This window comes from Pristiophorus japonicus, chromosome 24 (genome assembly GCF_044704955.1).
Source record: "Pristiophorus japonicus isolate sPriJap1 chromosome 24, sPriJap1.hap1, whole genome shotgun sequence".
Taxonomy (NCBI): Eukaryota; Metazoa; Chordata; class Chondrichthyes; family Pristiophoridae; genus Pristiophorus; species Pristiophorus japonicus.
In genome coordinates, this window is record NC_092000.1 from 7,763,009 (window position 1) to 7,777,404 (window position 14,396).

General features: G+C 48.8%; 1 protein-coding gene across 1 annotated transcript in view; it reads left to right on the forward strand.

Annotated features, from left to right (window-relative positions):
* The first annotated feature begins 1,216 nt into the window (after positions 1-1,216).
* The window catches only part of LOC139237907 (nuclear receptor subfamily 5 group A member 2-like), a 56,219-nt gene continuing 43,039 nt past the window's right edge, over positions 1,217-14,396 (forward strand). The window contains exon 1 of the mRNA XM_070867200.1: positions 1,217-1,353. Coding sequence (XP_070723301.1) covers positions 1,278-1,353 — 76 coding nt within the window. The 5' untranslated portion in view covers positions 1,217-1,277. The remainder of the gene's footprint in view (positions 1,354-14,396) is intronic.

The following is a 14,396-nucleotide window of genomic DNA, read 5'->3' on the forward strand; positions in this document are numbered from 1 at the left end:
ACATTGCTGTGTGTGGGAGCTTGCTGTGCGCAAATTGGCTGCTGCATTTCCTACATTACAACAGTGACTACACTCCAAAAGTACTTCATTGGCTGTAAAGCGCTTTGGGACATCTGGTGGTCCTGAAAGGCGCTATAGAAATATATATCCTTCTTTTTCTTTCTTTCTTTACACAGTTGCCCCTCATTTGCATGTCCTTCCCTCTGATTTACATTGTCAATCCCCACCCATTCACACTATTGCCCCATTTACGGCCACCTGAGCGAGCAGCCGAGGCCTCTTGTTTAACGTCACATCCGATAGGCGGCACCTCCGACAAAAACAGAGAATGCTGGAAATACTCAGCGGGTCGGGCAGCATCTGTGGGGCGAGAAACAGAGTTAACGTTTCAGGTCGGTGACCCTTCATCAGAACTGGAGAATGTTAGAGATGTGACAGGTTTTTAAGCGAGTGTCGGGGGCAGGGAAAGGGCGGGGGAGGGGAGGGGAGGAAAGAACAAAAGGGAAGGTCTGTGATAGGGTGGAAGGCAGGAGAGATTAGAGAGACAAAAGGGATGATGGTGAGAGGCGAGAGGAGATGGTAATGGGACAAGTTAAGAAACAAAAGATGAGTCTAGATAGGGTGCAGAATCGTCAAACAGTTGCCGTGGAAAAGAACAGGATAAAAGATAAGGGCAGAGGTTATGGTCTGAAATTGTTGAACTCGATGTTGAGTTCAGAAGGCTGTAAAGTGCCTAAACGAAAGATGAGGTGCTGTTTCTCGAGCTTGCGTTGAGGGCAACTGTGTAAAGTAGGAATGTCAGCCTGGTGTTTGTGCTCAAGTCTCTGGAGTGGTTGACACAGTAGCATAGCTAGCATCTAAAACACAGCATGGGGAAAAGTCATACAGCCCGATATTCTTTGAATCCCCTCCCAAAATAAAAATTCAGGAGATATCTTGGAGTCCTATTATGGATTACTTCGGATGCCCTGCTGAATAAACTAACGCAATTTTGATGGCATAATACCGTAAGTACTGACAGGGTTAATACGTTAGTAGAAGGAGCTCCTATTGCTGTTACTCATTGTCCATCACGTTGGATGATATGGGACAATCCTTGAGTGGCCAGCGAGCGTGTCAGTCCATGAATTGGTCATGTCCCTCCCCCTCTTCCTGTGGAGAGGGTTTCACTGCGCTGACTGAGCACTCAGCATTGTCAGATTCAGAGCATCTCTGTGTTATCAGTGCACCGTACAGCTCAGAGCTTGAGTAGAAGTGGGAACTTCAGTGCTTCTGCTATGCTGCCAAACCTGGACACCGAACTCAACTTTATGTACATTCAACAATCGGAATCAGATCAGATGTTGATACAGAGTGAGTACAGTAAAAAAAAATATACTTCTTTTTCTCTTAACTAAACAACCTGTAAATTTTCATCTGTTAAATATATCTTTACGACGATGGACTCCAAAATCATTCATTCATCACCTTGATGTTCTTTGAGGGGAGCACTTTAAATTGTAGCTTGACCAATTAGGGTCCGTGGACCTTCGGGACGCCCACAAGATGAGTCTGTCACTAGATTGCTGTATTTCCTGACGTACTTACTGTATACTTAAAAGAAACATATTTTTAGCCACTTTTTTTCCTTTCAGAAGTTAGGAAGGGGGGGAGGTGGGGGAGGGGTTGCCTGTGGGAGTGTGTCAATATATTCAAGAGCTGCCCACACTGTAAAGTTTGATCAGACTTCAGTGTTCAGCTTGCTGCGACAATACGTGTTTCTGTGGAAGCCTTCTAATCGGTTTTGCTGTTGTCTCTAAAAGATACTTGGACTTCTTGGGAGCAGCGTGACCGACAGATTACTTTCTTGCAACCTGTTTGAACATAAGAAATAGGAGCAGGAGTAGGCCATACGGCCCCTCGAGCCTGCTCCGCCATTCAATAAGATCATGGCTGATCCGATCATGGACTCAGCTCCACTTCCCCGCCCGCTCCCTATAACCCTTCACTCCCCTATCGCTCAAAAATCTGACTACCTCCACCTTAAATATACTTAATGACCACTAGCCCCCACAGCTCTCTGGGGCAGAGAATTTCACAGATTTACGACCCTCTGAGAGAAGAAATTCCTCCTCAATTCAGTTCTAAATGGGCGGCCCATTTGTAGTTTGCATCAGTCAAAGAACTCTCATACTCCCCACTACCCTTTAAGGACAATTTTTATTTCCATATTTGGGACTCGCGCTGCCAAAGTCACGAGGGAATTATCCAGGCAGCTTGACATCTTGAAGCTCTCTTTCGCGGAGATAGGACATTGAGTATCCTGTTCACCGAGTTGAGCACCTCGTTCACTGGTTAGCTCTCTGTTTCTAAAACAATGGAAGTTGAAAGTCTTTGTAATGCCAAGGCTATGGAAATGCAGAACATACTTCCACAGTTTTCACCCTACGCAATCGTGACTGAACCGAACCCGAGGCCCCTGATAAATAGTTCCAGCACCTCTTACCCTGCCTTCCCCCCCACCCCACCACCTCAACACCCACAGGGACCATACACCCGGTGTCCAACTAATTCTCTGCCCCATTTCCCTCGCTCCACCTCCACCACACTCGACCCAAGCTCCAAGTCCAGGAAGAGGGAGATAGATAGATTTCTAGACACAAAAGACATCAAGAGGTCTGGGAAGAAAGCGGGAAAATGGTGATGAGGTAGAGGATCAGCCATGATCATATTGAATGGCCGAATGGCCTACTACTGCTCCTATTTTCTATGTTTCTATGGAGGGACGGGTGGGTGGGGTGCTTGGGTTGCCGTGTGCTCCTTCCGCTGTTTGTACTTGGCCTCCGCGTGCTCCCGGCGAAGGGACTCGAGGTGCTCGGCGCCCTCCCGGATGTTCCTCCTTCACTGTGAGCGATCTTGGGCCGGGGATTCCCAAGAGTCGGTGGGGATGTTACACGCTCTGTCAATGAGTAATACCACCTAACGTGCAGAGCCCGTGTTAGACCTCCGATGTACGTACCTGACAGTACTGTTCAATCCATGTCTTCCATATTGTACCAAGAACTATGACAGTGTGCAAACTTTACACGATGCAACTTGCTTTCACGCAAAAGGTTCTATGAGTCATTTTTAAAAGCAAAGCAATTGGGGTGAAATAACTCAAGAACTTTAAAAGAAAGAGGCCTACTTTGCTCCCGTGAATGTCCCACCCCAAACGTGCTGCTGAGAGGGAGAGCTGAGTATGGGCCAACCTGCAAACAGCCTAAGTGAAACAAGTTTGAGTAATTCTTCCTCAATGCCAGTCCACTGCATAAAAAGGCCAATAATTAGAGACATGGAAACAGGGAGGAGGCCATTCAGCCCCTCGAGCCTGTCCGCTATTCAATTCGATTACAGCTGATCTGTATCTTAACTCCATTACCCACCTTGCTCCATAGCCCTTAATATCCTGGCCGATGAATCTCGGTCTTGACATTTTCAATGTACCCCCCCACCCAGCCTTAACAGCTTTATGAGTGAGTTCCCTATTTTCACTCTTCTTCTTAGGCAGCCCCCCGGAGTCGAGGATGACTTGCTTCCACACTCCCATGAGTTCGAAGATGACTGATGAGTTCGATGCGGGATTGACAGTCTCTGTCACAGGTGGGACAGACGGTGGTTGGCGGGACGGGTGGGTGGGGTGCTTGGGTTACCGTGTGCTCCTTCCGCTGTTTGTACTTGGCCTCCGCGTGCTCCCGGCGAAGAGGCTCGAGGTGTTCTGCGCCCTCCCAGATGCTCCTCCTCCACTTCGAGTGGTCTTGGGCCGGGGATTCCCAGGTGTCGGTGGATGATGTTACATTTTTTCCCAGGAGGCTTTGAGGGTGCCCTTGAAGCATTTGCTCTGCCCTCCTGGGGCTCGCTTACCGTTTATCGCTTGACGACAGTTTGGAGTTCGGCCTTCGAGTGTGCACAAACGCAAACGTCGTCGGCCTACTATAATTCAATGGTAGAGGCTACCCCCATGTGTGAAGAAATGCTTCCTGACATAACCCCTGTGTAACTGTCACACTGAGCACCGTAGAGAAGGTGAGTGTATTAACAGCTGACATGCGCACAGTCCGTGCGATCTCTTGCACTGCTGAAGGGGTGGGAGAGGAATTTTCCAGACTTCCCCCCACCCCCCCCCCCCACCCCCCCCCACACCCCCCTCATTGGGCCTGGAATTTTCTGCCTCGCCCAGGAGATTGGCTGCCTGCGAGTGGGGTCGGAAGTGTCGACTCAGGACCAGCTGGTTTCTTCCTGCCCGTCATTTCCGCGTGTTCGTTATGTACAGCCGCGGCGCTCTTGAGATGTTGCGGGAGGTTTGAGGAAGCCGTACTTTGCACTGAACACCACCAAAACCGGATTACAACAACAATTTGCATTTATATGGTGCCTTTACCATCCCAAGATGCTTCATAGGTGTTATTGTGTATGTAGGCACTCTGCTAATGATGCCATGAGGCAGGGGTATGGCACTTGAACTGTACAGACTGGAGTCCTTTATTGCAGCTCCTAGAGTGAGGACACCAAGAGGTGAGCTCCCTTTTATACTGGGTTACCTGCAGTGTACAGGTGACCCTTAGGTCTTCAGCAGCAGCACCCTCTGGTGTACAGGTAAGGTATACACAGGTCTAGTGTTACATCATTACATCATTGGCATGCATACATAACAGGAGTATTATGAGATTTTTAAAAATTGGACACCGAGCCACATAAGGAGAAATTAGGGCAGGTAAGCAAAAGCTTGGTCAAAGGGATTAGTTTTAAGGAGAGTATTACAAGAGCAAAGAGAGGTGGAGAGGTTTAGGGAGGGAGTTTCAGAGCTTGGGGCCCAGGCAACTGAAGGCACGGCCACCGATGGTGGAGCGATTATAATCAGGGATGCTCAAGAGGGCAGAATTAGAGGAGCGCAGACATCTCGGGGGGTTGGGGGCTGGATGAGATTACAGAGATAGGGAGGGGGCGAGGGCCATGAAGGGATTTGTAAACAAGAGTGAGAATTTCGAGATCGAGGTGTTGCCTAACCGGGAGCCAGTGTAGGTCAGCGAGCGCAGGGGGTGATCGGTGAGCGGGACTCGGTGCGAGTTAGGACACGGGGCAGTGAGCACAGGGGGTGATGGGTGAGCGGGACTTGGTGCGAGTTAGGACACGGGGCAGTGAGCACAGGGGGTGATGGGTGAGCGGGACTTGGTGCGAGTTAGGACACGGGGCAGCGAGCACAGTGGGTGATGGGTGAGCGGGACTTGGTGCGAGTTAGGACACGGGGCAGTGAGCACAGGAGGTGATGGGTGAGCGGGACTTGGTGCGAGTTAGGACACGGGGCAGTGAGCACAGGGGGTGATGGGTGAGCGGGACTTGGTGCGAGTTAGGACACGGGGCAGTGAGCACAGGGGGTGATGGGTGAGCGGGACTTGGTGCGAGATAGGACATGGCCAGCGAGCACAGGGGGTGATGGGTGAGTGAGACAGGGTGCGAGTTAGGACACGGACTGCCGAGTGTTCCTCACACTCTGAGACAACATCTATTCGCGATTTTTTTTAAGACACTCATTATTAGTCTGTGCAACTATTGCCTGAGAAAAGTTGCAAAGTTTCATCTTCCACTTTTTCTTCTAATCATTTGGAAAAACAAACAGATAAACACTGTGAAGAAATACATATTAATAGAATAATACTGATCTAGGCTGAGATACGCCCCACACTGCACTTGCTCAAAATGCAGCATATGTGGATTAGCAGAGACTTGAGCACATAATCAAGAATGATACTCTGAGGGAGCGCCGCACTGTCGGAGGGGCAGTACTGAGGGAGCGCCGCACTGTCGGAGGGGCAGTACTGAAGGAGCGCCGCACTGTCGGAGGGGCAGTACTGAGAGAGCGCCGCACTGTCGGAGGGGCAGTACTGAAGGAGCGCCGCACTATCGGAGGGGCAGTACTGGGGGAGTGCTGCACTGTCGGAGGGGCAGTACTGAGGGAGTGCCGCACTGTCGGAGGGGCAGTGCCGCACTGTCGGAGGGGCAGTACTGAGGGAGCACCGCACTGTCGGAGGGGCAGTACTGGGGGAGTGCCGCACTGTCGGAGGGGCAGTACTGAGGGAGCGCCGCACTGTCGGAGGGGCAGTACTGAGGGAGTGCCGCACTGTCGGAGGGGCAGTACTGAGGGAGCGCCGCACTGTCAGAGGGGCAGTACTGAGGGAGCGCCGCACTGTCGGAGGGGCAGTACTGAGGGAGCGCCGCACTGTCGGAGGGGCAGTACTGAGGGAGGGCCGCACTGTCGGAAGGGCAGTGCTGAGGGAGCACCGCACTGTCGGAGGGGCAGTGCTGAGGGAGCGCTGCACTGTCGGAGGGGCAGTACTGAGGGAGCGCTGCACTGTCGGAGGTGCTGTCTTTCGGATGAGACCTTAAACCGAGGCACCGTCTGCTCTCTCAGGTGGATGTAAAAAATCCCGTGGCATTATTTCGAAGAAGAGCAGGGGAATTCTCCCCGGTATCCTGGGGCCAATATTTATCCCTCAATCAATATCACCAAAACAGATTATGTGATCATTGTCACGTTGCTGTTTGTGGGAGCTTGCTGTGCACAAATTGGCTGCCTTGTTTTCTACATTACAACAGTAACTACATGTCAAAAAGTACTTCATTGGCTGTGGGGTATCCTGAGGTTGTGAAAGGCGCTATAGAAATGCAAGTGTTTCTTTTAGCATACTCAGGTGTGGGTTGACAGTGGTAGGATGAATACGTACCTCAATCCTAAGCTTTGGAGACAGGTTAGGCCTCTTGGTAAAACATTAATAAAGGCACAAAAAATATATAGGTAATTTTAATGGTGTTTTTTTATCTGTTACAGTCCCAAACTTGTCTGTTGTATTGGGCCGGTTGGGGACTAACCCTAAACACCACGTGTCTCAGTTTGTGGAGCTGCCCCACTGTATTGCCCACAATACAGTTAAAGCTCATTACCACAGGCTCTGGTTGTTGGAGCAACACAGATCACAGGGCAACAGGATAGATGCAAAACTTGCATTTATAAAGCACCTTTAACATTAGTAGAACGTCCCAAGGAGCTTCACAGGAGCGTTAACAAACAAAGTTTGACACCAAGCCACATAAGGAGATAAGAACATAAGAAATAGGAGTCGGCCATTCGGCCCCTCGAGCCTGCTCCGCCATTCAGTAAGATCATGGCTGATCTTCTACCTCAACACTTTCCTTCCTGTTTCCCACCCTTGACTCCGCTGTCGTTCAAGAATCTGTCTATCTCAGCTTTGAATATATTCAATGACCCAGCCTCCACAGCTCTCTGGGGCAGAGAATTCCAAAGATTCACAACCCTCTGAGAGAAGAAATTCCTCCTCATCTCTGTCTTAAATGGGCGACCCCTTATTCTGAAACTATGTCCCCTAGTTCTAGATTTCCCCACGAGGGGAAACATCCTCTCTGCATCTACCCTGTCCAGCCCCCTCAGTATCTTATACATTTCAATAAGATCACCTCTCATTCTCCTAAACTCCAATGAGTACAGGCCCAACCTGCTCAACTTTTTCTCATAAGACAACAACCCCTTCATCCCAGAGGTATTGGCCCTGAAATCCCGGCCGAGGGCTTCCTGCGGGCGCTCGACAGAAATAGGTAGAAAAGATGCGCACCTACCTGTTCCTGCAGCACCCACCAGCAATCCCGGTCCTGAGGCCTCCTCTCCCTGCGCGACGGAGCACGTGCATGTCTGGCCGGACGCACGCTGGAGCTGGAGTCACATGGCACTGGGCAGCCAATCCAGGTACAGTATTTTCTCATTCATAATAATGGGAACTCTGTAAGTTGGAGAAACCCCCCCCCCCCAAACACCCAAACACCAATAAAAAATAGAAAAGATACACCACATATTTAAGATTAATTTAAATTAAAGTAATTAATGTCATAAAAAAGTTTTTTTAATTATGGTTTAAAATAAACACCTTAGTGGGCAGGGTTTATAACATTAAAACGTGTTTTTTAAATTTTGTTTTACTATGTTTTGTTGCATTTTAAAACTCTTATGTCTGTAAAAATAGATTATCTGCCTGCTTTTATCAGGCGCAAGAGTTTTCAGGACATCTGCTGGGCAAGATATGGGTAAATATCGCAATCTTGCCCATGCCAATGACCTAGCTGTGGGGATACGGGGACCTGTCAAGCCAGAGCCAGAACTTGACCGATCGGAAAAGCCGGTTTTCGGCGCATGCACATTGTGCGCTGAAAACCAGCTTTTGTGATGCCTTCCCGAGTCCGCACACACTCCGCACACACTCCGTACACACTCCGTACACACTCTGTACACACTCTGCACACACTCCGCACACACTCCGCACACACTCCGTACCGACCCCGGGAGGCCAGGATTTCAGGGCCATTAGGACAGATGACAAAGAGGGAGATTTTAAGGAGCATCTTAAAGGAGGAGGGAGAGGTAGAGAGGTGGAAAGGTTTAGGGAGGGAGTTCCAGAGCTTGGGGCCCAGGAAGCTGAAGGCACGGCCACCGATGGTGGAGCGATGGAAATCAGACCGATTCCAGCATTTGAGGGGTTAAGAACGAGGGGCTGTAGATATAAGATTATTTGCAAGAGGTTTTGAACAGAGGTCCTGAGAAACTTCTTTAGACAGAGAGTTGTGAAAATGTGAAATTTACTCCCAAGGTTCGGGGTGAAGGCAGGAAGTATGTTGAGGGATATGGGATCGGGATGGGTAAGTGTAACTATGACTGCTTGCAACACAGACAGCTTGAGTCTAACAGCCTGCTTCCATATTGTAACTTCAATTTATGTCTATGGCCCATGGCTCATGGCAGCCAGGAAAGAGGGCCTCAGTAAGGGTTTGTTTAACACACTTTGACAATTGAAAACCTTCAGCATTCCACCTACAGGAATCAGGCTGGTTCAGAGAATAGAAAGATTTTAAAGGAAGTGCAGGTGGGTACAGTGGGACTTAGAATCTGATACAGCCGAGAAAGAAGTCATTCGTGCCTGTGCCTCTTTGATAGAGCGACCCAATTAGTCCCACACCCCCGCCCTTTCCCCACGGCCCTGTAAATCTTTTCCCTTCAATTCTCTTTCGAATGTTGCTATTCCACTTCCCGCAGTAACGCTGGGGCTGAGGGAAATCTGGTTGAGGGATGTGAGCAGCCTGGCTAAGTAAGGATGGTCCAGAACTTAAAAAATATGTGAGACAAATGGAGGTAGTATTCACTAACTGATATTGCCAACATGTCTAGGCTCATGTTTAAATGTGTTCCCTTAAATACATTCCCCTCTTGTTAACAGTTCTGATGAAAGTTGCACAAAACACAGATAAGAAATATATATATTTTTAATTAAAACTGTCAGGCATCCAAACAGTAAAACACAAAGAGTCCAAACGTGTTGGATCCGATTGTTAATCGGCATTAGAAGCCAGCACTGGACTGTGAATCCCAGAGGGTGCATGGTATGGTGGTTTCTTCTAAACCACAGACTGAGCAAGTTACCTGAGACAATGAAACGGGGAAGAATACCTCCGAGGGTCTGAGGTACTCTGAGGTAGAGAGAAGAGGTCGTGCACAACAGGCTGAGAGACAGGGAGGATGACAGAAGGTGAGTGCAGCAAGCTGAGATAGAATATAAGAACATAAGAATTAGGAGCAGGAGTCGGCCATTCGGCCCCTCGAGCCTGCTCCGCCATTCAATGAGATCATGGCTGATCTTCGACCTCAACTCCACTTTCCCGCCCGATCCCCATATCCCTTGATTCCCTTAATATTCAATAATATATCAATCTCTGTCTTGAATATACTCAAAGACTGAGCCTCTACAGCCCTCTGGGGCAGAGAATTCCAAAGATTCACCACCCTCTGAGTGAAGAAGTTTCTCCTCATCTCAGTCAAATGGCTGACCCCTTATCCTGAGACTGTGACCCCTGGTTCTAGATTCCCCAGCCCGGGGAAACATCCTCCATGTATCTACCCTGTCAAGATAGGGTGAGTGCGGCAGGCTGAGAGACAGAGAGAATGCAGCAAGCTGAGATAGGGAGAGTGAGCAGGCTGGGAGACAGAGCGAGTGAGCAGGCTGAGATAGGGAGATTGAGCAGGCTGGGAGCCGGAGCGAGTGAGCAGGCTGAGAAAGGGAGATTGAGCAGGCTGGGAGCCGGAGCGAGTGAGCAGGCTGAGAAAGGGAGATTGAGCAGGCTGAGATAGGGAGAGTGAGCAGGCTGAGATAGGAAGAGTGAGCAGGCTGGGAGCCGGAGAGAGTGAGCAGGATGAGATAGGGAGAGTGAGGAGGCTGAGATAGGGAGAGTGAGGAGGCTGAGATTGGGAGAGTGAGCAGGCTGGGAGACAGAGAGAGTGAGCAGGCTGAGATAGGGAGAGTGAGCAGGCTGGGAGACAGAGTGCAATCAGCTGAGAAACAGGCAACGAGACAGTAAGAATGATCCACAGACTGAGATCCAGGAACAGGCAAAATAATCAAGGGCAGAGTGAAAGACCCCCAGGGAAAAGTCAGACCCTGATGTGAAAACGAATGGAGATCCCCACGGGTACCTCTCCAGGATAACACTACTGCCTTCCCCCTCCATTGCTCAGCTGGTTCCTAAATGAGTTCAATTTCTGGTCTTAACCACCTTTTTTGGCAACCTGTTTCAGTTGTCGATTGGTCTGTATGAAGAAATACTTCCTGGTATCTGTCCTGAACTTGTGCCTCACGACCTTGAACCTGTGTCCATTCCTCTGTTCTGGGCTTACCTGCTCAATCCTGTTAAAGCTCTTATTTACCTCCATGCACTGGTAGATAACCAGGAAATTCAGGAAGATAAATTAAAGCAATGTAGTATGTTAAAATAAAATCTAGGCGAATCTAAAAAAGAAAGACTTGCATTTATATAGCGCCTTTTACAACCACCGGACGTCCCAAAGCGCTTTACAGCCAATTAAGTACTTTTGGAGTGTAGTCACTGTTGTAATGTGGGAAGCGCGGCAGCCAATTTGTGCACAGCAAGCTCCCGCACACAGCAATGTGATAATGACCAGATAATCTGTTTTTGTTATGTTGATTGAGGGATAAATATTGGCCAGGACACTGAAGAGAACTCCTCTGCTCTTCTTCGAAATAGTGGCTATGGGATCTTTTACGCCCACCTGAGAGAGCAGACGGGGGCCTCGGTTTAATGTCTCATCTGAAAGACGACACCTCCGACAGTGCGGCGCTCCCTCAGTACTGCCCCTCCGACAGTGCGGCGCTCCCTCCGTACTGCCCCTCCGACAGTGCGGCACTCCCTCAGTACTGCACTGGGTGTGTCAGCCTAGATTTTTGTGCTCAAGTCCCTGGAATTGGGCTCGAACCCACAACCTTCTGACACAGAGGCGAGTGTGCTGCCCACTGAGACACTGGCTGACACTAGGAATATGAATTAAAGCAACATAGTCTGTTAAAATAAAATCTAGGGGCTGATCATCTGATTTCAGCTACTGGTATGACGCCTCGGTGATTACCATGCAGGAGAGTCGGACATACTTTGAGTACGGTTCTCTCACCGTTTATTCTGAGACTGCAGGGTGGAAATGTTAGAAATGAACCTTCACGGCTTCAGCAGCTTGTGCCCTCCAGAACCACTGCCTCTGGATTACTGCTAATTCACCACTCCCCCCTCAACACCATCACATGACCCTTCACCCAATGCACGCCTGCCTTTAGCAATCCTTTTCAGAGACCCCTCACCTCTCCTCTGCAGCTTTAAAACTCAACATTTTGACTGTGGAGTTTACTTTGCCGCTCCACTCGTTCCGTGCACTTCTCGCTTGGTCTCCCCCTCTTCCCCCCTTGTACATATCTCTGAACTGTTCGCCCGTGTACTGTATTTGCTTCAGGGGTTCTTTGTTTAAGAATTCATAGCAACACATTGCTATTAAGAACTAATTGGTTTATTAGCAAAAGGTTTAACAATCACACTACACATTACCGGTTCATCCACCAGGCTCACAACCACCTGCCCCATTGTGGATTCCCCCGAACCCAACTGGCTGGGGTTTTATTAACTCTTGTGAACATCACGGGACTGGCTAAGCCACTCCCAACTCTACAAACCCGTGAGCATGCTCACAAGGGCATACATTACACCCACCTTCATTTCATGTTGAAATCACGCTGCGTGATATTTACGTGAACACATTCGTATGAAATTGCTCCATCTTTTATTTCAATCTCTTTAAAATAAAGGGCTTAAAACCTCCATTGAAATATAAGACCAAGGAATTTCCTTTAAATTTGTCAACGGGCTTTGTTCAGGATGTTATCAGAAATGCGAGGTAACACCTATCAGGAAAGGATGAACAGGCTGGGTCTCTTTTCTCTTGAAAAGAAAAGGCTGAGGGGTGACCTAATAGAGGTCTTTAAAATGATGAAAGGTTTTGACAGAGTGGGTCAGAGAGAGTGTTTCCACTTGTGGGGGAGACCAGAACTAGAGGCCATCAATATAAGATCGTCACCAAGAAACCCAATGGGGAATTCAGGAGAAACTTCTTCACCCAGAGAGGGGTGAGAATGTGGAACTCGCTGCCACAGGAATAGTATCGATGCATTTAAGGGGAGGCTGGATAAACACACGAGAGAGAAGGGAATAGAGGGTTATGCTGATAGATTTAGATGAGGAAAGACAGGAGGAGGCTCGAGTGGAGCATAAACACCGGCACGGACTGGTTGGGCCGAATGGCCTGTTTCTGTGCCGTATATCCCGTGTAATCCTCTGTAACAGTAAACAGTGCAACTTCAAGCCGTTGGGTTTCAGCGCGAAAGGATATTGAGAAAATGGTAGAGCACAAAAAGTTGGGAGGAAAGCAGTTTGCACAGAGGTGCAAACTCACATTTACTGCTCTGCACTGGCCAAATATCGGAAGATTATCAGTTAGATTTTAAACTGTAGTCATTAACGTTACTTTAAAAGAAGTTACTGAGTAAAGGGGAGAAAAAGCACAGGCATTCTTTCACTATCAGTTGCTGTCACTATAAGTGAGTTTAAAAGTACTAGTAGGCCTTGCACAACCATCCTGTTCGTTGCTTATCTCAGTCATTGAGAAAACAGATGGGCTATAGTAGTTTCGAGACACATCGGAGATGAACTGAGATATTTGTGCCGCCGAGGGGGATCCATTTGTCTCAGTCATTTTTCCCCTCTTCGTAAAGGTGTGGGCCACTTTGATTTGGGGAAGAGCTCATAGAACCATACAGGAAGAGGCCATTCGGCCCATCGTGCCTGTGCCGGCTCTTTGAAAGAACGATCCCAATAGTTCCCCCCCCCCCACCTTCCCCCCCGCCCCTCCCCCCCCCCCACTCTTTCCCGCAAATATTTTCCTTTTCAAGTATTTATCCAATTCCCCATTTGAGAGTTATTATTGAATCTGCTCCCTCCACCCTTTCAGGCAGCGCGTTCCAGATCACAACAACTCGCTGCGTTTAATAAATTCTCCTCATCTCCCCCTCTGGCTCTCTTGTGAATTATTTTTAAACCTGTGCCCTCTGGTTACGGACTCTCCCGCCACTGGAAACAAATCCCCGATCCCTGCTTAATACATGATGTCAACAAATTCATGAGGCCCATGGTCTGAGGTGGACAGAACTTGCTGGCATGTTTTCGCACGGAGCACAAGGTCACCACGAGGCAGATACACAAATGACTAAAAGTAGTTACGCTGGTTAAAAAGGCCATAAAGCTCCCAAGCAAGCACCGAGGTTCATTTCTAGAGGGATAAAATTGAACAGCAGAGAAGTTATGTTAAACTCGTATTGAACCTTGACTCTGCTAGCGGGGCAAGACATTGGGTGTAGTGCTGTCTCCGCTCAACACCCTCTGGGAGTACACGGAAATCGCTGAATTTTCCCTGTCAGGAGCTGTCCTGCACTATAGCCCTGTACTTACATTACTCAATGAAAAAAATATATAAAGGTGCATTTTCGTTGATGTGACTTCACTTAATACTATTTGAAAAAGGGGTAGTCCTTTGAGCTTTGATGTCATCAGTTAAACAGCAAGTATCATCAACATGGCACTGAGCCATGTGGCCCAGAAAAGCCCGAAGTTATATACATTGTTCGAATTGGCTGATCTCCACTGGGCTAAATGTGGTGGTGCTACATCTGGCCACAGGATTCCTGGGTTAAGGGTGTGATTCCACATCCAGGTGATTAACCATAGGGCTCTGGTTGAAATGTGTCTGTGTGCGCATGTGTGTGGACAGGTGTGTGTGTCTGCGTGTATGTATGTGTGCACACACCTGCATTTGTGCGCATGCGTGCATATGTGCGGGTTTGCGTGTGCTTGTGTGCGCATGCGCGTGCATGTGTGCACCTGTTTGTGTTGTGGTGTCTGTTTGTGTGTGCTTTTGTGAGTGTGCCTGTGCGAGT